The sequence below is a fragment of the Schistocerca nitens genome, chromosome 4 (genome assembly GCF_023898315.1).
Source record: "Schistocerca nitens isolate TAMUIC-IGC-003100 chromosome 4, iqSchNite1.1, whole genome shotgun sequence".
Taxonomy (NCBI): Eukaryota; Metazoa; Arthropoda; class Insecta; order Orthoptera; family Acrididae; genus Schistocerca; species Schistocerca nitens.
Genome location: NC_064617.1, coordinates 268,725,520 through 268,749,944, shown reverse-complemented (window position 1 = coordinate 268,749,944; position 24,425 = coordinate 268,725,520). Strand labels below are relative to the sequence as shown.

Here is a 24,425-nt window from a genome sequence, read left to right as displayed (position 1 = left end):
TACTATACGAAGAAGATAAAAGTGGAATATGGAAGGAGTGTATAGAGGGGCTATATAATGGGAATGAACAAGGCAATAATGTAGAAAGGCAAGAGGAAGTAGATGCAAATGAGATGGGAGATATGCTAGTGGGAGAAGAATTTGAGAGAGCACTGAAAGACGTAATCTGAAACAGGGCTGCTGGAGTAGACGACACTCTCTCAGAACTGCTGAAGTCCATGGGAGACCCACCCATGGCTAAACCACTCCACCTGGTGTGCAACGGTATATGAGACAGGGGAAATATTCTCAAATTTCAAGAAGAAAGTAATGATTTCCCCAAAGACATCAGGTTCTGAAAGGCAGAATATTACTGAACTATCAGTTTAGTAAGTCTTGGTTGCAAAATACTGACATGAATTATTTACATAAGAATGGAAAAACTTGTAGAAGCTGGTCTGGGGAAGATCAGGTCGAGTTCTGGAGAAATGTTGGAACATACGAGGCGGTACTGACCCTATGAATTCTCTTAGAAGACAGTGTAAGGAAAGGCAAACCTAAATTTACAGTATAGGTGGATTTGGAGAAAGATTTTGATACTGTTGTTTGGAGTACACTCTTTAAATTTCTGAGGAAATCAGGGGTAAAATACAGTGTGTGAAAGATTATTTACAACTTGTATTAGCAAAGGAAATAATAACTTTGTTGTTTTCCAATGACATTGTAATTCTGTCAGGGAGAGCAAAGGACTTGGAAGTGCAGTTTACTCAAATGACAGTGTCTTGAAAGAAGAATATAAATCAACATTAACAAAAGCACAACAAGGGTAGTGGAATGTAGACAAATTAAGTTAATGATGCTGAGAGAATTAGACTGGGAAAGGGAAGTAGTAGGTAACATATGATGGCTGAACTAGAGAGAATACAAAATGTAGAATGCCAACAGAAAGATAAACATTTCTGAAGAAAAGATATTTGTTAACACTGAATATAAATTTAAGTACTAGGAAGTCCTTTTTGGGGGCATTTGTCTGGAGTGTAGCTTCGTACAGAAGTGAAACATGGGCAATAAATAATTCAGACATGAAGAGAACAGAAGCTTCTGAAATGTAGCATTACATAAGGATGATGAAGATTAGATGAGTACTCTGTGTAATTAATGAGGAGGTAATGAGCATAATTGGTGAGATAAGAAATTGTGGCATTACTTGACTAAAAGAAGGGATCAGATGATAGGACACACTCTGAAACATTAATGAATTTCAATAACTTGAATACAATGTGTTAATGTTCCACAATAACATGTTGTATCCAAGTTATTAATATGTCTATGTTCCTCCAAGTGTATATGGAATATTCAGTAAATATAATTAAGGAATTGTCAATTTAGTACTGGAGGGAATTGTGGGGGGGGGGGGGGGATAAAAGTTGCAGAGTACTTCAAATGGACATAGCTTGCGGTAGGAACACAGTGACGAAGAGGCTTGCGTAGAACAGACTAGTGTGGAGAGCTGTATTAAACCCATCTTCAGACTGAAGACGACAACCACCACCACCACTGCTGCTGCTGCTAATCACACAACTACCCAGTTAAATGATCTAAGAGTACATGTTCTGACTTGTAGGTTGCCAGTTTTGTTTTTCTCATCATGATATGATATGGTCCTGAGTAGCCTGTCCTGAAATCCAGTTGGGGGCTATTTTACCTCTGAAATATTTTACACAACAGGATGCCATCATCACTCAGCCATAGAGCAGAGTTGCATGTCATCAGGAAAAATGACAGCTTTAAATTCCACTTGCTTTCAGCTCCTCATGGTAACATCACAGGAAGGCTATGCAAAATTATTAAACATTTCATCAGAAAGGATAAAAAATCCCAGTAACAAGGCAAGGATGATTTGGAGCAATCTTAGGCATGTATTGAATAAACTCAATAAGGCAAATGATATTCTAGTCCCTGATGATAGTAACAATGAGACAGATGATATTAAATTCATATTTATGGCTCTAACTTTGATGAATTATTGCCAATAGTAGCTAACAACACAGGGCAATAAGTTGCCAATAATGGGCGAATCATTACACTTATTAAACAGACATTTGAGAAAATTATGAAAAGGATGGTTTTTTGGCTGAAAGCTTACTCCACCACCAGATGTCACTTATGTCAAATCATCTGTCAGATATAAAAAATCATAATGTCACAAACTGTAGTACAACTCTTCATGCTATGATGGATTTCAACCAGAGTATTAATATGCTGTGCTGGTCTAGTAGCACTAGTGGTCCTAATAATGAAATTAATCTATTTTGTAGAAATAATTGCAGGAACCTGATATGTGAGAAACTTCATTCTAATAAAATATTTCACAATATGCTGTCTGTGTGAATCTAGAGTAATATATGTACAGTTCTCTCATAAATCCAATATATATGTTCCTAGCAATGTTCAGAGGTAACAGTGTAGTTTCCACTGTACTTAAATCTAACATGTGGATCAACTGGATGTCAAATTCGTAATAAATAGCTTTGATATGTACACAAAATATCGTATCCTATGTACCTATTGATACACATTTTTCTACAATGTTTTACCAATGGTTTACTGAGAGGTTAACATAAAATGCCAATTTACCTATACGTCTGCTACGACAATATCTAATTGTTCGCATTGTTTGTGCCAGCATATGCATCTTCTCAAAATTTACCAAACCATCCAGACAGGTTTTGTTTCCTTCATGTGTGAATGTCATGTCTGAAACAAATGGCAAATAAAACAGAAAAAGCATGAAAATTAATAATGTACTCTTTCATACAAATCCTTAATAAATTTAATACAGTGAATGGTCCAAGGTTTGTTATGCGACACATCAACACTATGAAAAAGATGCTAGAATAAGACAGTCATAATTATGCACAAAACTGCTTTTATGACTTATTTATTGTATTGAATACACTAAAATTTTAAAAAATATCAAAAACAATTAACTTAAAAATTAGTGACGAAGGAAGGCAGATAAGGATTTAAAATCCAATTTGTGACGAGATCATTAGAGGTCATGGTATACATCATAAGTTGCTTCTAGGGAAAGCAACCATTAAATTCCTAGATGTAGTAGTTAAAATACTTGAAGAAACCTGCCGTAAACAGTACCAAAGAACCCACAAGAATAACACCCACCACAAAAGTCATTAAAACTGAAATAAACTGCCAAAAGAAAGAAAACAGTACACAAATTCCTCCACATATATTAAATGCACATTTTGCCAATCCTGTCTCTGACATTAAGATAGAGGAAGATGTGAGAAAGGCAGAAGCACTGCTACCTACAATACACAGAAGGCTGAGTGATAAATTTGAATGGGCATTAGTAACTCCTAGACAGGTCAATGAATCAATAGCCAAGCTCACTATCTCCAGAGCTGAAGATTACTATGGTTTATCTAATTATGTTATAAAAAATATAAGAGAAGAAATAATAATCTCCTTAACAAGGGTAATAAATAAGATATTAAATGAAGGTGTTTACCCAGATTGTTAAAAATTTCTGTTATCATACCTGTGTATAAGAAAGGTGAAAAAGATTTACCTGACAATTACCGACCCCTCTTGCTAGTTCCCATACTTTCAAAAATAATAGAGTACTGTATCCATCAGCAAATGAGGCAGTATTTTGAATTGAAAAAACTTCTATGTTCCACACAGTATGGGTTCAGAACTGGTCTCTCAACTGTGAAGGCAGCAGAGAGCATTGTCACTAAAGTATAAAACTCCTTTGAGAATAAATCCATAATTATCACGAAACTGTTGGACCTTATGAAAACATTCAATACTGTATCCCACTATATTATTATAAGAAAGCTGCAGTATTACAGACTAGGGGAGAGTGCTCTCCAACTGTTACAATCTTACTTATGCAACAGAAAACAAACAGTGGCTATAAATGAAAAAAGATCCAGTATCTTGCCGGTTACCAAAGGAGTACCACAGGGCTCCATACTTGGACCTTTTCTTTTTGTAGTCTACATAAATGATTTGCCTTCTTCATTACCTTGTGACACTGCACTGTATGCAGACAATGCAATGCTAATTATTGAGGGGAAACAACTTGGATGAATTACAGAATAATGTAACAATAGCAATGGACAGATGCACCAGCTGGTTTCAGGCAAATTCATTACAGATAAATAATAATAAGCCAGAAGACATTGTATTTAATTTGAATGCCCCCAAACATGAAAACAAATCTGTAAAACTACTAAGGATCCATATCGACCAAAAACTTAACTGGGAAACTCACACAGGCATGCTATGCAAAAAACTCTCAAGTGTAATCATCTTGTTACATAAACTGAGAGGCTCTGTTAGTAGAACACTTCTTCCAGTCTCATCTCGCTTATGGGATTATACTATGGGGAAACTGCCCAATTTCAAATACTGTGTTTAAATGGCAAAAAAAGCAATCAGATGCCTTGTAGGACTACCACCCAGAGACTTATGCAGGCAGCATTTTAAAGAATTAAATATAATGACAGTCCCTGGCTTTTTATTTATAGTTGCCTGGTATATGCCAAAGAAAATTTAAATAACTTTGACCTTAGGATGGCAATGCATTCACATAATAGAAGAAATGGACATACAACTGACACCCTGTTTGCCAGACTATCAAAGATTCACTGCAGTTGTAAGTATCTAGCACCCACATTTTTTAACAAATTACCCCAAAGTGCACATTCTATGCCCACGGATAAATTTAAAGAAAAAGTAGCAAAATGGATAAAAAGTAAAGTATTTTATACAGTTCAAGAATTTCAAGAGAGTGCAATAAATGATATTGAATTTTGATGATACATTTTGTGAAAGGAGTATATATTACAAAATGAGAAATATAATATTATGCACTCAATTTGTCTTGTCAAATATGTGTATATATAGATGTATACAATGTATCAGTAACTTTTATTATATGACACTAATTGCAAGTAAAGTGTTTAAAGGTGAATAAATATGAATATGAATGTGAAAACCCTTATTCTTGGTGGGTCAGAGGGGATTTGAATTCCACTTCTCCAAAAAATGTACCCATTCTCTTAATGTTTCACATTGATTGATTTTAAAGACAAAGGTCTGATATCATGTGCAGCTTAAATACATAAACCACACTAAAATTCTTTTTCTACATTATGAATTATCATTTGCTATGGGTGACTGACATTGAACAACTTCTAAATAGACAATGGTAATATTTGCTGGATACAACAGATTATACACATAAAATAATGAAATTCCTAAAAGTCAATGTATTCATCCATATTCAGCAAATCATTGTGAAGTATGCAAGGGTACTTTCATTGTATCAAGTATTAGGTTGTATTCCCGTTTCTTTTGTGTGTGGACCACAGGAAGAGTGACAGTTTAAATGCCCTCTGTGTATGATGTAAGTACTAAAATCTCATTTATGCTGCTTAGATGTGATAGTAGTACATCAGTAGATTCCTCATATAATACTAGTTTTTAAAACTCTTGAAGTAGGCTTTAGGGGTATACTTGACATATTCAAGTATCTGCTAGTTCATGTTTTTCAGTATTTCCTTGAGTATAAGGGGAGTCAAACAAACCTTTGTGACCATAACATATGTTTTTGAGTGGTGTCTGCCTTGAGCAAAACACAATTTTGTTTTTTGTCCCAGACATGTTTCACTGCAGTTGCATTATCATCAGTGGGTTTTTTATTATTATGGCTTCTTCCCACATGGTGTGGTTTTCCTGCTGTATTACGTTTTTACAGTGACTGTTTTTATTTACTGTTTGTCACCTGCAAGGTTTCTTTTTTCGTCATCTTCTTCATTGTCAAGTTCTGTGTATTGATTTGTCACTGTCACCGTTTTTACCAGCTGGTAAACAGTGATAGTGACAGTGAAAGTGACAAGCCTTTGTGACCATAACATATGTTTTTGAGTGGTGTCCGCCTTCAGCAGAACACAATTTTGTTTTTTGTCTCAGACATGTTTCACTGCAGGTGCAGCATCATCAGTGGGTTTTACCAGCTGGTAAACAGTGATAGTGACAGTGACAGTGACAAGTCAATACATAGAACTTGACAATGAAGAAGATGATGAAAAAAGAAATTTTTCAGGTGACAAACTGTAAAGAAAAACAGTTGCTGTTTTGTCACTGTAAAAATGTAACACAGCAGGAAAACCACAGCATGTAGTAAGAAGCCATAATAATAAAAAATGCATTGATGATGCTGCAACTGCAGTGAAACATGTCTGGGACAAAAAACAAAATTGTCTTTAGCTAAAGGTGGACCCTACTCAAAAATATATGTTATTGTTAAAGCAAACACAGACAAAAGAGCTTCAACATCAAGATGATTATCTTTGTGACCATTTGTGTTGCTCTTTTTTGTATGCACTCAACATTTGCTATGGGTCTGAATAACCAAACACCACCCATTGGGATTTTTTGTGATCTCTAAAAGGCTTTTGATTGTGTAAATCATGAAATTCTGCTAGACAAGCTCAAGTATTGTGGCATGAGTGGGACAGTGCACAAATGGTTTAATTCGTACCTAACTGGAAGAATGCAGAAAGTTGAAATAAGCAGTGCTCATAATATGCAAAGATCAGCACATTCCTCAAACTGGGGAACTATCAAGAATGGGGTTCCACAAGGGTCAGTCTTGGGTCCTTTGTTGTTCTTAATATATATTAATGACTTGCCATTCTATATTCATGAAGAGGCGAAGTTAGTTCGCTTTGCTGATGATACAAGTATAGTAATCACACCTAACAAATAAGAATTAACTGATGAAATTGTCAATACTGTCTTTCAGAAAATTACTAAGTGGTTCCTTGTGAACGGACTCTCACCGAATTTTGATAAGACACAGTACATACAGTTCCGTACAGTGAATGGTATGACGCCATTAATAAATATAGACCTTAATCAGAAGCATATAGCTAAGGTAGAATATTCCAAATTTTTAGGTGTGTCCATTGATGAGAGATTAAATTTGAAGAAACACATTGATGATCTGCTGAAACGTTTGAGTTCATCTACTTATGCAATAAGGGTCATTGCCAATTTTGGTGATAAACATCTTAGTAAATTAGCTTACTACGCCTATTTTCACTCATTGCTTTCATATGGCATCATATTTTGGGGTAATTCATCACTGAGGAATAAAGTATTTATCGCACAAAAGTGTGTAATCAGAATAATAGCTGGAGTCCACCCAAGATCATCCTGCAGACATTTATTTAAGGATCTAGGGATATTCACAGTAGCTTCTCAGTATATATACTCTCTTATGAAATTTGTTATTAACAATGAAACCCAATTCAAAAGTAATAGCAGTATGCATAACTACAATACTAGGAGAAAGGATGATCTTCACTATTCAAGATTAAATCTAACTTTGGCACAGAAAGGGATTAATTATACTGGCACTAAAGTCTTTGGTCACTTACCAAATAGTATCAAAAGTCTGACAGATAACCAACAAGTATTTAAGAAGAAATTAAAAGAATTACTGAATGATAACTCCTTCTACTCCATAGAGGAATTTTTAGATATAAATTACGAAAAAAAAGAAAAAATTTAAAATATAAAAAAATACATAAAAAACACAAAAAAAATAAAAAAGTTGTTATATTAACTTAAGTATGTTGTTATATATCTAAAAACAAAGATGATGTGACTTACCAAATGAAAGTGCTGGCAGGTCGACAGACACACAAACAAACACAAACATTGGTATATGTGTGGATGGATATGTGTGTGTGTGCGCGCGCGAGTGTATACCCGTCCTTTTTTCCCCCTAAGGTAAGTCCTTCCACTACCGGGATTGGAATGACTCCTTACCCTCTCCCTTAAAACCCACATCCTTTCGTCTTTCCCTCTCCTTCCCTCTTTCCTGATGAGGCAACAGTTTGTTGCGAAAGCTTGAATTTTGTGTGTATGTTTGTGTTTGTTTGTGTGTCTGTCGACCTGCCAGCACTTTCATTTGGTAAGTCCCATCATCTTTGTTTTTAGATATATTTTTCCTACGTGGAATGTTTCCCTCTATTATAACCATATCATAAGTATGTTGTTAAATTAACTTAATTATGTCATGTATTGGAAAACTTGACTCGTTCCACATCATTACGAAATATCGTATTCATGATCCATGGAACTAGTATTAATCTAATCTAATCTAATCTAATCTAATCTAATCTAATCTAATCTAATCTAATCTAATCTAATCTAATCTAATCTAATCTAATCTAATCTAATCTAATCTAGGTCCAATACATTTTAAGAATATTCCAGAATGTGTTACATGAGAAATCTCTTAACCAAAGCCTGACACTTACTGTATACAAGACTGACCCTAAGTAATCATTTCATTTTGTGTCACACCCAGATATTTGTATGAGCTGTTGATTCCAACTGTGACTAGCTGATATTGTACTGATAGGATACTACATTTTTTGTTTTGTGTTGTGCACAATTTTACATTTGTGAGCATTTAAAGCAAGTCACCAATCTTTGCACAACATTGAAATCTTATTTAGTTCCAACTGATTATTTGTGCATGTTTTCTCCAGAAATAATTCATTGTAGACAACTGTATCATCTGAAAAAATCTGAGATTGCCATTAGCATTAACTGCCAAATAATTAATGTGTAACAAGAACAGCAATGGCCCAAAACTACTTTGATGAGGCCTGTCTGAAGCTACTTTTGCATATGTTGATAATTCTCCATCCAAGATAACATGCTGCATCCTCCCTACCAAGATATCCTCAATTCAGTCACAAATTTTGTTTGAAGCTTCATCCAAATAGTAATATAGAGTGCTAGTGAGTTAAATGCTTTTTGAAAGTTAAGAAATACTGCATCCACATGACTGATTTGATACACAGGCTTCAGGCTGTCATCTGAGAACACTGAGAGCCGAGTTTCTGTTGCTGAGGAGGTCATTATGTTAAAGACACTTCATTGTATTTGAGCTTAGAATATGTTGTTACATTTTACAGCAAATGAATGTCACTTATATTGGACAGTAGTGTTACGGACCACTTCTGCTATTGGTCTTGTAGATGATTATGACCTGTGCTTTTTTGGAGCTATTGAATACAATTTTTGTTTGAGGGATCTGCAATATATTTTAACTGAAAAAGGCACTAACTCAGAAATTATATATAAAATCTGGGAGAGGTGCCATTGGGCCTTGTTAAATTTTAGGTATTTAAGTAATTTCTCAACACTGCTGACACTAATATCCATATCACTCATCTATGCACTGCTGCCAGTGCTAAACTTAGGTAGCACTTGTGGATCTTCCTTTTCAATCGAAAATTTGAAAATGGAATTCATGACTTCCACTTTTAAATTTAAATACTAATTGGTCCATGTCTGGTTTTGCTTATCTATCCTCAATTTCAGCATCATGTGTCATCCCACAGTGACGGAACACATATTTTGATGCCTTTGACAGCTTTTACAAATGCAACACTATGATTCTAGAAAATACATATCAACGAGCTGAGTTTTTTTCTTAAGTTTTCCATTACATTTGGATATGAGTGTGGTGGTCAATTCAAGATAGTGAATCATTCTCATCAAATGATTGTGTGATTGTCATGGCAGTTACAAATGATGTAGCTCAAAATTAAGTAAATGATGCCATTGGGCATGTGAAAGTGACACTTGACAAGTTAACCAGTGCTAAAGCAATTGTTAACATTCCACAGTCAATTGTGAACCTGGAAGAGTGTAAGACAATTGAAAGGCTTAAAACAATTTGTAATAAATTTAACTTTTGTTTTTCTCACAAATGCCAGCAATCTAAAAAGAGATCTGTACACATCTCATGGCATGTACATGAACAAAAGAGGTAAAAAGATTGCCAACAAATTAATTTTTGAGGAAGTCAGGCAACAGCAACCGGACGAAACAGAATTAGCAACAGGGAAGTAACCAATTTTGTGACTTTAATGAGTAAACAAGAGTGAGTTGTACAATTTTTTTTTGTGCTTTGATAGTTTAGTTTCTTGAGTTTCTGCATGTTAATTTAATGTCTAATAAACACAGTTCTTAGGTTTTTGTTTGTGTTGGAAAGGAAACTGTTTTGTGTCATATTACAAGTTCCTAATCAGGGGCGAATTATTTGGTCTCACCTGAGTACTTCAGTAGTTTGGTTTTTGAATCTCTGCATATTAATCTGATTTATTACACACAGTTCTTGTATTTTTGTCAGGCTCTACAGTAGAGTTCTGCAGCAAGTGTCAATAGCCTGTCTGCCTGAGTGTAGTTTTTCATGGTCTTTAGTATGGATAGAGACTGTGATTGTTGTGTGCAGATGCAAGCCAAGTTGGTGACACTTCAGTCTCAACTCCAGGCTGTGATGGCTTTGGTTACACAGCTTGAAGATGCAGTGCATAGTCGTCACTGTTGTGGGCCTGCCATGGAGATCCAGCAGATGCCCATCATGTCCGTGTCCTCGGACTGGTCCTCACTGGTGTCCAGCTCAGTTACTGCTCGCACCAAGGTTGAACTGTCAGCCATGGTCAAATGGGAGGTTGCCTCAGGGCATGGCAGTTGGTGAAAGACTTCCTGGGGGGCCGCACATAAGGTTCCCCCCCCCCCCCCCCCCCCCCCCAGTTAGTCTTACAAACAGGTTCCAGGTGCTGTCTGTGGCTGACACTGTTGCTCAGCCAGATGCAGTCATCTGTCACAGAGAGTGGGATTATTGGTTTTTGGGAGCTCCAGTGTTAGGCACATTATGAGGCCCCTTAGGGACATGGCCACAAAGTAGGGGAAGAAAGCCAGTGTGCACTCAATGTGCATACCAGGTGGAGTCATTCAAGATGTGGAATGGGTCCTTCTGGATGCCATAAAGAGCACAGGATGCAGGTGACTCATGTCAGTACCAATGAGGTGGCTCACTTTGGATTGGAAGAGAGTCTCTCTGATTTTGCGTGTCTAACAGAAGTGGTAAAGGATACCAGTCTTGCTTGTGAGATGAAAACAGAGCTCACCATATGCAGCATAGACGACAAGACTGACTATGGACCTCTGGTACACTGCTGAGTGGAGGGTCTGAAGCAGAGGCTCAGACAGTTCTGCAACCGTTCAGGCTGCAGCTGTCTTGACTTGTGCCATAGGAAATCCAGTACATGCAGGAAGCATCTACATGGTTAGCATGTGCTGTGTGGTGTGGTGTGGACTGGGCAGTTTTTTAAGTTAGAGGATCTTGGGAAAGAACAAAAATGGCTTCAGTCACAATGGGGACAGACCAAACACAGGAAGAATGTAGTTACAGGAACCATCAGTATAACAGTTGTAAATTGTCATAGCTGTGTTGGGAAAGTACCAGAGCTGCAAGCACTAATAGAAAGCACTTACGCTCAAATCGTTATAGGCACTAAAAGCTGCCTAAAGCCAAAGATCAGTTCAGCCAAAGTTTTTGAGAAGAATCTAACGGTGTACAGAAAGGATAGGCTAAACACAGTTGGTGCTGAGTGTTTATTGCTGTTAGAAATAGTTTATCTTGTAGCAAAATTAAAGCAAATAACTCCAGTGAGTTAGTATGGGCAGAGGTCATTCTTGGCAAATGGAATAAAATAATGATGAGATCCTCTTACTGACCTCCCAACTCACATTATATAATTGCTGAAAGGTTCAAAGAAAACTTGAGTCTAATTTTAAATACATAGCCGGTTCATATAGTTACAGTTGGTGGTGACTTTAATTTATCTTTGATATGTTGGAAAAAATACATGTTTATGTGCAGCAGTACAATAGGACATCATCCAAAATTGTGCTAAGTGCATTCTCTGAAAATGTTTCGAGCAGTTAGTTCATGAGCCCACACAAATAGTAAACCGTTGTGAAAACACTGTTGACCTCGTAGCAACAAATAATCCTGAGCTAATAACAAGCATCAAAATGGAGACAGGGATTAGAGAACATAGGGTTGTCGTAGCAAGATTGAATATTGTAACCCCCAATTCACGAAAAATATACAAGGTGGAATCCAAATTTTTCAGGACTGTTGCTGCCATCTGGAAAGAAGGAGTAGTGGATCTTCGCACTGCTAGGTGACGAGAGCTGCATATCTGATGAGTCAGTGCGAGGAGTGGCACTCAGCTGGGAGGGCGTGTTGCGTGTCCACAGTGATTTCCATAAAACTCTGTGTTTGGTGTGTGGTGATTTTACGATTGAGCCATGAACAGAACAGTGTGTGTGTGTATCAAATTCTGTGTGAATCTAAGGAAAAGTGCTACAGAAACCTTTGCAATGATTCAGCAAGTGTTTCGGGGACAGAGAATGAGCTATATGCTTGTGTTTGAGTAGCATGCTGGGTTCAGGGCCGACTATACAGACGTCGAAGATGATGCTCCCACTAGAAAGCCCGTTGCCGCACAATGCAAGACATTGTTGGCAAACTTCAACAATTGGTTCATGCGGACTGATGTTGAACCATTCAAGAACTTGTGGATGAAGTGGGTATTGGTTATCAGACATGTCAACAAATGTCGACTGATGAATTGGGCACGGATTGTGTCGCTGCAAAATTTGTGCAAAGGATCTTGACTGCCAATCAGAAGGCACAGCATGGTGTAGTGTGCACGGACATTTGTCTGCCACACAAACAGCCACTGCTGACAAGCCATGGAAACATGTACAGCCTGCTGGATAGCTTGGTAGTTCTGAATCACCCTATATGGTCCAGCCTAAAAACCACACAGAAAAATTTTAAAATGAGCAGATTGGTGTACAATTACATGGATTAATAGGTGCGAGATATCAGTTGTAACTGAACAGTGATACACTGAAAACTTAATTAGAATTGGTTAACCACTATCCATGAAATTTTGCTGAGCCTCTGGCAGAGAAGACAAGACTCATGGTGGGGATGGAACCTTCACACCCATGAGAATCATCTCATTTCGGGGTATATGGAATGAAAACTGAATCTAATCTAATCTAAAAAGAAACAAGCAATTTCACTGTTAGTGACAGTACATTTTCTGGTTTAAATGGCTCTGTAAATATGGTAATAACAGGTGAAGTAAATATAGACTTATTAACCAAAAACTATGTCTCTTGTTAGAAGAATTCCATTTGAGCCCACTCATTTATGAGCCAACTAGAGAAGTTGGGAAGATGAAAACATATCTCGATAGCATAATAACAAACATAACCCATTTTTCCTACAGTACATCTACAACCAGAGTCCTACACGTCATCATCTGTTATTAAAAAGGAAGAAAATATAAGCAAAAGAATTATGCATAATGCTAACATTGATACACTGAACTGCATGTTAACAGATACACCATGGTTTGAAAGTGATAGCTTTTCACATGACAGTTTGCTGCCGACTTCTATTACTGTTTTCATATCACATGCCTTATTGTAGCCACAAAAGTTAAACATGCAAAAAATATAAACGAAAGTATCTGGATAAATGGTAACATCACTGAAGCAAAGTGAAAATTAAAATTATTCCATTGACTAATGTTGAATGATACAGAAAACATCAGACTAAAAGAAGTCTTCAAAATCTGTCATACATTTAAAGATTTATTATCACTGACGAGGAATAAATATGTTGCAAGCAAACTTTAAGGCTTCACATATTGTTACTGCTGGTGTCTGGGCAGTGATAAGCAGTTTTAGAACAGACAAATTGTGTAAAAACTTACTATTAATCATAATGAGATGTACATAAGAGACAAACTCAAAATTGTAAACATATTCAATGAATACTTTTCTTTGGTAGGGAAAGCCAACAATGACAAATCGAACAGACCTAGAGTATAATTTTAAAGGCAATCCATCTGAGCATAGCACATATCTATGCCCCACAAACTGGAAAGAAATAATGAATATGATTAGTTATTTAAAATCCTCCAGTTGACAGGGCATGGTGGCTTCAGTATTAATGTATTCAAAGTGTAAATTAAATTCTCCATACATCTCCCTGTAGCTGTAAATAATATAACAGAATAAGGCACCTTTCCAGACAAACTAAAAATAGCCCAGGTAGTAAATTACAGATCAATCTCAATACTTCCAGTCTTCTCCTAAATAACTGAAGAAGTCACATATAACAGAAACATAAATTCTCTCGATGAACACAATTTAGAGTTTGAAAATCAAAATGTATCACTAAAATATAAATTAATTAGCATAGCAACTGTTCTGTTAATTGAAGAGGTGGTACGTGACACTGAGAACAAGGGATATGTTGCAGGTATATACCTAGACCTTGAGAAAACTTTTGACTGTGTGAACATTACTATCCTACATTAAATAAACAATGGAACATCGGTGTAAGATGCATTGCTTAAGGCCTAACACATTCTTACATGAGTAACCAAATATAATTTGTGCTGCTTAAGACAAAATGGTGTTCAAAAATCTAACATTATATATATAAAATAAGATGTGCTAGAGGGTTCAGTATTATGTCCCTCTTCTGTTTGATTTATGTGAAACATGTTAAATATTGCTCTCTAAACCACACAGTAATTCTGTATGCAGATGATATGCTCATAATGTGTAAACAGGAATCATTTAATGAAATACAGGCCCACTGCAATAATGTGTCAAATGAAATAGTGTTATACTTTAATGACAGCCACCTAAATATAGCCACTATTACAGCATGTTTCACACAGTTCAGTGACTGTAGACTCAATGATGAAGTTAAACTGTACACAGGTAGTGAAATGGCAAAAAAGAGTTTAGTGTGAAATTCCTTGGTTTGACCACTCAAAATAATCTGAAATGTGGCATACGTGTTGACTCTCCAGTGTGTAAGTTATGGAATAATATATTTTCAGTCAATATGGTGAGCAAGTTTTACAATGATAATGTTGTCCTAAGGACTGCATACCAAACTATTTTCCTCATGACTGAACTATGAAATATAAATTTGGGGTGCAATAACCACAGAAAATATAAACAAGCTATCAATTCTTGAAAAAAAGTGCCATAAGAATCAACTGTGGAGTTAAATATAAGGAATCATACCATGACCTATTTCCCCAACATTGGTGTGCTGACCATTGTAAACATGTATATTCTAAAAGCTGTATTGCTTGTTAGAAGACCATATCCTACCATACATTATGATTTGAATCAGTACAATATCAGAAATAAGCAAAAAAGTGACGTCAGCAGCCACAGAACATCACTCTATGAAAAGGGTCCACAATATGCAGGATTAAAATTTGTTAATTCACTGCCCAGAATAGTAATGACTCTTCCCACAATAAAGCTTAAGTTTCAGCATAAGAAATTCCTTTTAGAAAACTCTTTTTACATATTAGAAAAATATCACTGCAACATGCAGAATAAAAAGTGTTTTGAAAAAAAATTGTAAATAGCAGCAAACTATTTATTTGTAATCTTGCCATACGTTAATCAATCATGTATTCAGAATAAATTATTACCGTGTTGTGTATCAAAGATTGAAACTTTGTTGTGTTCGCACACATGGAATGAACCATTAGATGTTCAATACGGTATTATTGTTCCTACTACTACTACTACTACTACTACTACTACTAACATTTATGCTCATCTGTTATCATCTATGACAATGTGTCCAAACCCTAAACAATCCTGCATTCATCTTCAATTTCTATCTCAGCGGATTTGATTTTTGTGTCTGCTGTGACATATACTTTGACAAGCCAAAACATTATGACCACTTCCCACCATGAGGTTGGATATCACCTGGTGGCATTGTGAGAAGGTGACAGGATAAGTAAAGCATGTAAGTGGATCAAAGACAGATGGGGAATAATTATAGCGATGACACAAGCCACAAATGGGGAAATCTACTGATGCAAGAGACTTTGACAAAGGTGATGTTACACAGAGTGTATAAATGAGTATCTCAAATGTTCATGTGTTACTGTAGTGAGCATCTGTGGAAGGTGATAGAACAACAGTGAAACTACCACTGGGCAATAAATAGTTGGACACCCACACTCTTCACAGAATGTGGGATTTGGAAGTTTGCTTCATTTTAGGTTGCAAAAACAACTAGGATTATATGCGCCCATGTCAAACTGTAGAACATGAAGACAAAGAGAGGAATTAAAAATGACTACATGCTAATCCCAATCAATGGAAGAGAAGACAGCTAAAAACAGGGACATGGAGAAAGGCCTATAAAATACACCATATAGAAACTGAGGTCTTGAACTAAAAATTAAATTTCTTCGCATACTGCTTTGATGGATAAAAAGTAAAGTGCGGTTGACAGGCCACGCATTGTTCACTAAAACGGCCAATAACTCAGACAGCAAACACAAACGAGAATGTAAGGGAGGGATTAAAAAGTATCATTCCATCAGGAAATGATGGACCATCAAAGGTTGAGAACAAAGTGGTGGGTGAGTACCACTTAACAAACAGCGATGGCTAAAAAGACAGTGCTCAATATGCGATGTAGCTAAAATGATCTCTTCATGGTGAGAGGGCCGACAGGTGGTCATCCAAGTCACTGGCAGAGGCTTAATAACCCAGAACTTGTTCCCATGAAGGGAGGTCCAGTAGTGATGCCAAAGTGGCACTACCTGCTGGCAGACATGACCCAGAGATCACTGGAGGGAATGTAAGAACTAGCGGACTGAAGTACAAGGACTGCAGCCTTGGCAGCAGTGTCAGTGGCCTCATTTCTGATCAGACCGATGTGACCAGGAACCGCCATAAACATCACAGTGGCTCCATCAAGAGTACTGAAAAACTCAGTGCTAATGACAAAGGCACACCCAACACCACGGTCAGTCCGAGAACCATCAGTGTACGCAAAAGTGCTATGCTAAGTTCCATGCGAAGGTCGTGAAACTAAAGGCGATAGTGTGAGGCTGGAGTAGTGTCCTTAGGAAGTGAATGAAGGCCAAGGTGAACATGGTCCACCACACAAAGCCAAGGTGGTGAAGGGTTCACACCCATCAAGAAAGTGGCAGGTAGTGTGGAGTTAAGCTGCCAAAGCAAGAACCGAATGCGAACTCCAGGGGGTAACAGGGAAGAGAGACATGCCCCATACTGGCGATCAAAGGAGTCATCAAAGGAGGAGGCATAGGATGGATGGCCATGCATGACAGACAAGTGGCATGCATATCTGCTGAGGAGAAAGTCACAGCAGTAGGAAGCGATAGTTCGTCAGCTTCTGCATACACTCTCTCAAGTGGGCTAGTGTAAAAGGTGCCAGTGGCCAAATGGATGTGAAGATGCTGGATAGTATGAGACAGTGTAAGATGGATGGATGTGCAGATGCATTAAAAAAATTATGACTGGAACAAATGGAGGAGGGTGGTTTGATCTGCTCCGCAGGAAGTGCCACTGACAATATGTAGGACATTGATGGATGGCATACAGCAGGCCACCAGGAACGACACATGGGAGGACCAAGGAAGTTTCCTATCCAGCATGAGCTCCAGGAATTTCATAGTTTCAACAAATGGAAGGACAACATGCCCAAGATGTAAAGACAATGGAAGAAACCAACTGCACCACCAGAAATTCATGCAAATGGTTTTGTCAGTGAAAAAACAAAAGCTGCTGTCGATGTTCCATGAGTAAAGATGATCAAGACTTCACTGAAGATGTCACTCAATAAGACAGGTCCATTGAGAAATGCAATAGATGGCAAAATTGTCAAAAAAGGAATCAGAGATGCCTGGCGGGAGATAGGCCATTACAGGGTTAATGGCAATAGCAAAGGGGACAATGCTCAGGGCAGAACCCTGACGCACACCATTTTCCTGGATAAAGACATTGGACAAGGCAGAACCCATGTGAACCTTGAAAACTCTGCCCAAAAAACATGGCTACAGTCTGGGATTTCCACAGAAAATCATTCATGGCATGGGTGGACAAAGTGAGGAGATGGTCAACTGCAGAATGGTGTGCTCAAAATCCACACTGTGCAGTGGAGACTTGAGCCACCACACCAGCTGAGCATGAATCGTGCATTCCATCACCTTGCAAATACAGCTGGTGGGAGAAATGTGGTGGTAACTAGAAGGAAGGTGTTTGTCCTTAACAGGCTTAGGTTGGGTATGACAGTGGCTTCATGCCAGCATCTGGGAAACGTGTTCTCAGCACAGATGCAGTTGTACATATGAAACAGAAAGTGCTTGCCCACAAGAGAGAGAGATGCTGCAACATATGAATGTGAACATTGTCTGGTTCTGGGGCGGAGGATCAGGATGAAGTGAGAACATGACCTAGCTCACTCATAGTAAAGGCAGCATTGTAGCACTCAAGATTCTGACAAGAGAAAGGTATCGCCCCAGCCTCCTCCAGTCGTTTCCAATGGAGGAAGGCACAGTGATAGTGGGAGGAGTTCGAAATCTCCACAAAATGGCAGCCCAAAGTGTTGGAGATATCAATAGGGTCCATGATGACATCATCTGTTACTGTTAGGCCAGAAATTGATGAATGAATCTTGGTCCCAGAGAGCCATCAGAGGTTGGCCCACATGATGGAAGAGGGAGTGGAACTGTTCAAAGAACTAGTAAATGAAATCCAGCTAGCTTTTCTGCTATTCTCAAGAATGTGATGACACTGTGCATGCAAATGTTTATAATGAATGCAGTTTGCCATTGTAGGATGACAGTTAAAAATGTGAAGAGCATGTCTCCATATGCAAATTACGTTGCGGCATGTCTTAGTCCACCAAGGGACTGCGACATGGCTTGGTAAAGAGGAAGTGCAAGGTATGGAACATTCTGTGGCAGTATGGATAATGTTTGTATGATACTCTACCTGGTCATCACAATTGGGGATATGTTTGTCGAAGGTCGGCAGGGAGGGGCAAAGCATCCAGTTGGCCTTAGGGCGCTAAATTTGAGGTCACTTGTCTGCGTGGCCCTGTCCTTCACGGAGCAAGATGTAACAGTACTGTAAGTGTCAGATTGTAGAACAAAGGGTTTCTGACTAGCCAACAACTTGTGAGCGAAAGGATATGGCACTTTTTACTTCACCCAGGTCTCCTGGACAGCCCACTCATTGAGATACTTGGGAAAATCATGAGAGGAGATGGCATGGTCTTTACTGCAGTTGATGCAGAGAGGTACGTTTGGATTTCTGCCTCGGTCAGACCATCAAGCAGCCTAATGTAAATAGCATTATTGGAAGAATTCGGCATTTGATGGGTCTCGACATGAACAGGATTGCCATGGAGGAGCTAAGCAGCAAGCAGTTGTGCTCGAGAATCAGTAGCCCCCAAAAGCAAAGTGCCATTGCATAAATGAGAGCAGGATTTCACAGGGCCAGCAACTACATCAACACCTTTCTGAATAATAAACGTATTTACCACAGCAAACAACTTACCGTCTTCAGAACATGAAACCATTAGGAACCATGGTGCAGCTGGGAGGGCTTTGAATCGTTAGCCTCATTCCATTTATATTTTGTAGGCATTGACTGTGAAGATGATTGGCTCATTGCAAGAAAATCCCCATTATTGCAGCATCTCCGATGGTGCGTGTCTTCCAACTGCCCCCCCCCCCCCTCCTTCCACACCCTTCCCCGAGAAAGGTGTGCACCTGTCTTAGATAACTGTTCACACCTTGTCTCCACAAACCCTGTTATCCATGCAAACAGCAGTTCAAAATGTGTACCACTCCAAGAACGCAGGCTGGTGGGAGCAGTATTAAACTATGGGAAACATTCTCCTGCACTTTCATGGGACCTGTGGTAGTAATAAAAAATACGTTAACAGCTGCAAACCACCTGCATCCACTCAGTGCTTGATGTCTTCCTCAACTGCGATGACATCTTTCAGCAGTATGATTATCCATGTCTCAGAGCCACAACCATGCTATAGTGGTTTGAGATGCATTATAATCAACTCACACTGATGTCTCAGTGACCAAATTCTCCCGATTTAAATCCTATGAAACCCATCTGGGTCATTATCGGGTGCCATCACCATGTTATTTATGCAAAATATATAACCAGTGTAGACATCAAATGACATATACCTCCACAAACCTACCACCAAACTGTCAGATCACTGACGTGCAGGACCACTGACGTATTTCATTCCAAAGATGGACAAACAAACTATTATGCAGCTGGTCATAATGTTTTGATTCATCAGTGTACAAAACCTTAATTTCCCATGTACTTCTCCTTTAGATATACTCCTAGATTTCCTCCAGTATTGCTGCTGTCAATTTAGAGTTATAGCCATCTGCTGTACCCAGTGCTACATGAGATTAACTGCTTTTTGCAAATGCTTCAAACCCAGTAGCTTTGTAGCAAATGTTGATCATTATGAATTTAATCCTTCTTTGGGGTGGAGGGAGTGGAGGCAGGCTAGAAGCATTTCTCTGAGTCTTCAGGCTCTCACCAGCTATCATTATCTGGACTACATGAAGACATGTGGAATCTAAAAAGCCCTTGTGTGCACTTCACACACAATTACCCATTTAGGGGACACTTCAGGTCTCAAGCCCAAGTCTATGAAATATAGCCTATCTTGTCTATCATGCCTCCCCCCCCCCCCCCCCCAGGCATGCATAATGAGTGCACAGGCTGATCCTTCTCATGCCTTGCTGCCATTTACCTAAAGAATGTGTGTGTTCTCCTATGATCTATTTGCTAACAGGTAACAGATCTCTATTCTTTTAGACTTGCTTTTTTATTACTCACAGGAAAGGAAAATCAAGATCGTTTCAGTTCACAAACATTGTTAAACTTTTTTGACAAGTTAAAACTATGTCCATAACTGGCAGTTTTAATTACTCCCAAATGTTCATTATGGCAAATATGCCACTAAAAAGTAAAAATGTATTAACTCAGTTATCATTTTGTGTCACTATTGTCTATATTCCACAAAATAATTAGATTTAATTAAATCATCTGTATAAACATGTCTGGAGTATAGCAAATTGCTGATTTTCCTAATTTGAGAAACAGAACATAATGTTATCTTATACATGTTGGATCTTGTGAAGTCAGCTGCTGTCAAAGACTGTTAGCGAATAATACAGTTGGCCACAATTGCTTTTAAAATGCTGTATTTCAATGCCATAACCGCACTGGAACTGCCATGGCCAACTTCAGATGGCTAACATTTCCAGTTCCATTTACTTATTTATTAATTTGTGTTGTGTTGATCCAGTATACATGACTATTACATGGATGTATAATGAGTCCTAACTACACATGAGAACAGTACTTGCAGATACCTTGATGTTCTGATAAGCAGCATGTCATCTGCTCCTGAAGATTTTTAAATATTCTGGTGCAGTGCAGGAGTAGCCAATGTGCTGCTAACCAAAACATCAATGAAATTGGAAATGTTAGCCATCTGAAGATAGGGATGGTAGCCCAAAACTGATTGCAGGATTGAAATAAAGTAATTTTAAAGCATTTGTGGCTAGTTGCAGTATTCGGCAGCAAACGAAACAAAATTAGTATTATGGATCTGAGAAGAAAACTTTTGAAGGTAAAATATTTGCTATACACGTAAATGTTATCTCCAGTTACATCTAGTGAGGACATTTTGTTCATAGGTGTATGATACCAAACTAATGATTCATATTTATTTAGCCATCCGTGGACATTTTAAAATGTATGGATGTTGTCAGTTGTGTACTTTCATATATTTATACCGTTTGTTGTTATAAGTAGTTAAACAGTGTGACATATAAGTTATTTAAAATAATTTTTGCTCCTTATCAAAATATTGTGAAACAAAACAATCATTTTGTACTAAGGAATTCACTTATAGTGTAAAAGCAGTGTTCCTGCAAAAACAACTTAAGATTTTTCCTAAAGTGGTACACATTATCTGCTTCTTTTATTTTCTGTGACTGTTTATTATACAGTTTTACACCTTCATACAAGAAGCTATTTTGAGTCTTATGTTTATTCTTCCTGTCTAGGTGAAGACAGTGACTTGTTCTTGTACTATAGTTATGAAAACTGCTATTTGTGCTATAATTTTCTATATTTTCCTTTATGTACACTATGGTTTGGAATATAAATTCACAAGGAACAGTTAGAATTTCTAACATTTTGAAAAGTTCTCTGCAGTGGGCCAGCTTACTGCTTTTTGTTATAATTCTTACTGCTCGCTTTTGCATTTTTTTTACTGTTTGTAAATTCTGAGCACTGTTTCCCCAGAAAATAATACCATAACTGATTACTGAATGAACATAACTAAAGTATACAGTTCTCAAATATTCACTACTGCATGTGGATACAACGACTCTTAGGTGCATAACATGTTGTGGAAATCTTTTTCCAAGAGTTTCATAGCGTGTTCATTCCACTTCATTTGGCTGTCAATGTGCAACCCTAAGAATTTTGTTGTAGGTACACCATCTATGGAGATGTTATCTAGTTTTAAATTTAAGGGACTCTGTTTTCTGTTCATTCTAAAGCATATTGTAATTGTTTTCTTTATGTTGAGAATTACTTTGTTTTCCTGAGACCATTTGTGAACATCCCTCAGCACTTCAGTAGAATTTTCCAACATTTGTGCTGGTGTCTTACTGGTGATTACTATGTTGCTGTCATCCACAAACAATATCTTCTCTCCATGGCTGATATGTTGCGGGAAATCATTTATATACACCAGAAATAATACAGGACCTAGTACGCTTCCTTGAGGGACCCCAATATTGATATATTGTGGATCAGATATATGTTTCTCAATGTACTTTGATCCACTGGAGACATGTGTGATCTCTACTGACTGTACTCTGTTTTCTAGATATGAACGAAACCATTTGAGAACCACTCCCCTTACTCCTAGTGCCTCTAATTTATCCGACAGCTTCTCGTGGTCAACTGTATCAAATTCCTTAGACAGGTCTAGGAAAAAGCCAGTAACATAGCTGTTCTCATTTAGTGCTTCTAAAACTGTTTTTGTAAATTGTGCTATTGCAGATTCTGTACCTCTACCAGGCCTTAAACCATGCTGGTTACTGCAGAGGAGGTTGAATTTACTTAGATAGCTCGAAAGCTTGTTTTTCATTATTGTTTCTATCACTTTGGAAAAGCATGACAATAGGGCTATTGGTCTGTAGTTCTCAACGTTTTCTACGTCACCTTTCTTGTGAACTGGTAAAATTTTTGCATGCTTCAGATAGTCAGGGAAGCAACCAGTTTTGAAGGATTAATTTATGATTTCTGTTAGTGGAGCTTTGATTCAGTTTATGCATTTTTTCAGCACACACATTGGGATTTCATCTAAACCTGCCGAGTTTTTGTTCTGTAATTGCCTTACAACATTGCATACTTCCTCCTCAGTATTTGGAAGCAGTACCATTGAGTTTGGCAGGGATGGTTCCTTTCAAAAAGGGCATGGCCGACTTCCTTTCCCGTCCTTCCCTAATCCGATGAGACTGATGACCTTACTGTCTGGTCTCCTTCCCCAAAACACCCCCCCCCCCCCAATTGAGTTTGCTATATGCTTCTGTATTGGTTAATTAGCACCTTTTGGAAAATGTTTCTGTAAGTTCACTGCAATGTTGCTAAAGTAGGTATACACATAATTTGCTAATTATTTCGGGTTACTTTCTAAGTTTTCCTTGTTCCTGATTTGTGTGTTTGTATCTCTCTGCTTCACAGTTCCTGTTTCTTGTTTCACTACAGCCCATGTAGCTCTACTTTTATTGTTGGCTAAATTTATGAACCTATCATTGGCTGATTTTTTTTGCAGTATTGAGTACCTTCCTGTAGATCCTTTTGTTGTTTTTGTAGTAGTGCAAAAAAACTGGATCACGATTGTCCTTTTTAATGGAGTTTAGGTATTTACAAGTTTGAGCACTTTTTCTAATTCCTTTAGTAATCCATTACTTGTTGGTGGGTGTTCCAATGGGAATTAATGCTTTGGGGAATGTTTCTTTAAATTATAATTTAAACTCAGACATAAAATTGGAGAACTTGCTATTCACTTTAGTTTCTATGTATACTCCTTCCCAACTTTCATGTACTAACTTTAAGGAAAACTCTTGTAAAACTGATGGAGAGTAGACTCTTTTATATACATGCAGTTTTGATTCTTTTTTTACACAAGCTTTTACTTTTATAATCTGATATAGATGGTCAGACAGTCCCAGATTTTTGAAAAGTACATCACAGTTTTCTCTACCTACATGTGTAGCTACATGGTCAATGATGGATGATGAATGTGTGGTTATTCTTGTTGCACAGTTGACTACCTCAAATGAAAAATTACAGAAATAAGGAAAATAGTGGCTTAAAACTTGACTGAAAAACACCAAAAATTGCTATTCACGAGGCTGGTAATGCTTTTATCACAGTGAGTGAATCTTTAAATGTATCTGTAGGTATTACAATACATGTTGGTTAGTCCAAACAAGTCCAGACCGCCACTGCCATAATAGCATGACAAAATATTATGTAACATAGTGCAATTAAACAAAACTCTGATG

At 37.6% G+C, this 24,425-nt stretch overlaps 1 protein-coding gene across 1 annotated transcript in view; it reads right to left on the bottom strand.

Moving 5' to 3' along the window:
- LOC126253115 (rap guanine nucleotide exchange factor 4) overlaps positions 1 to 24,425 on the bottom strand; it is a 468,034-nt gene that overhangs the window by 22,449 nt on the left and 421,160 nt on the right. Inside the window, exon 16 of the mRNA XM_049954233.1 lies at positions 2,617 to 2,736. Within this exon, the coding sequence (XP_049810190.1) occupies positions 2,617 to 2,736 (120 nt within the window). The remainder of the gene's footprint in view (positions 1 to 2,616; positions 2,737 to 24,425) is intronic.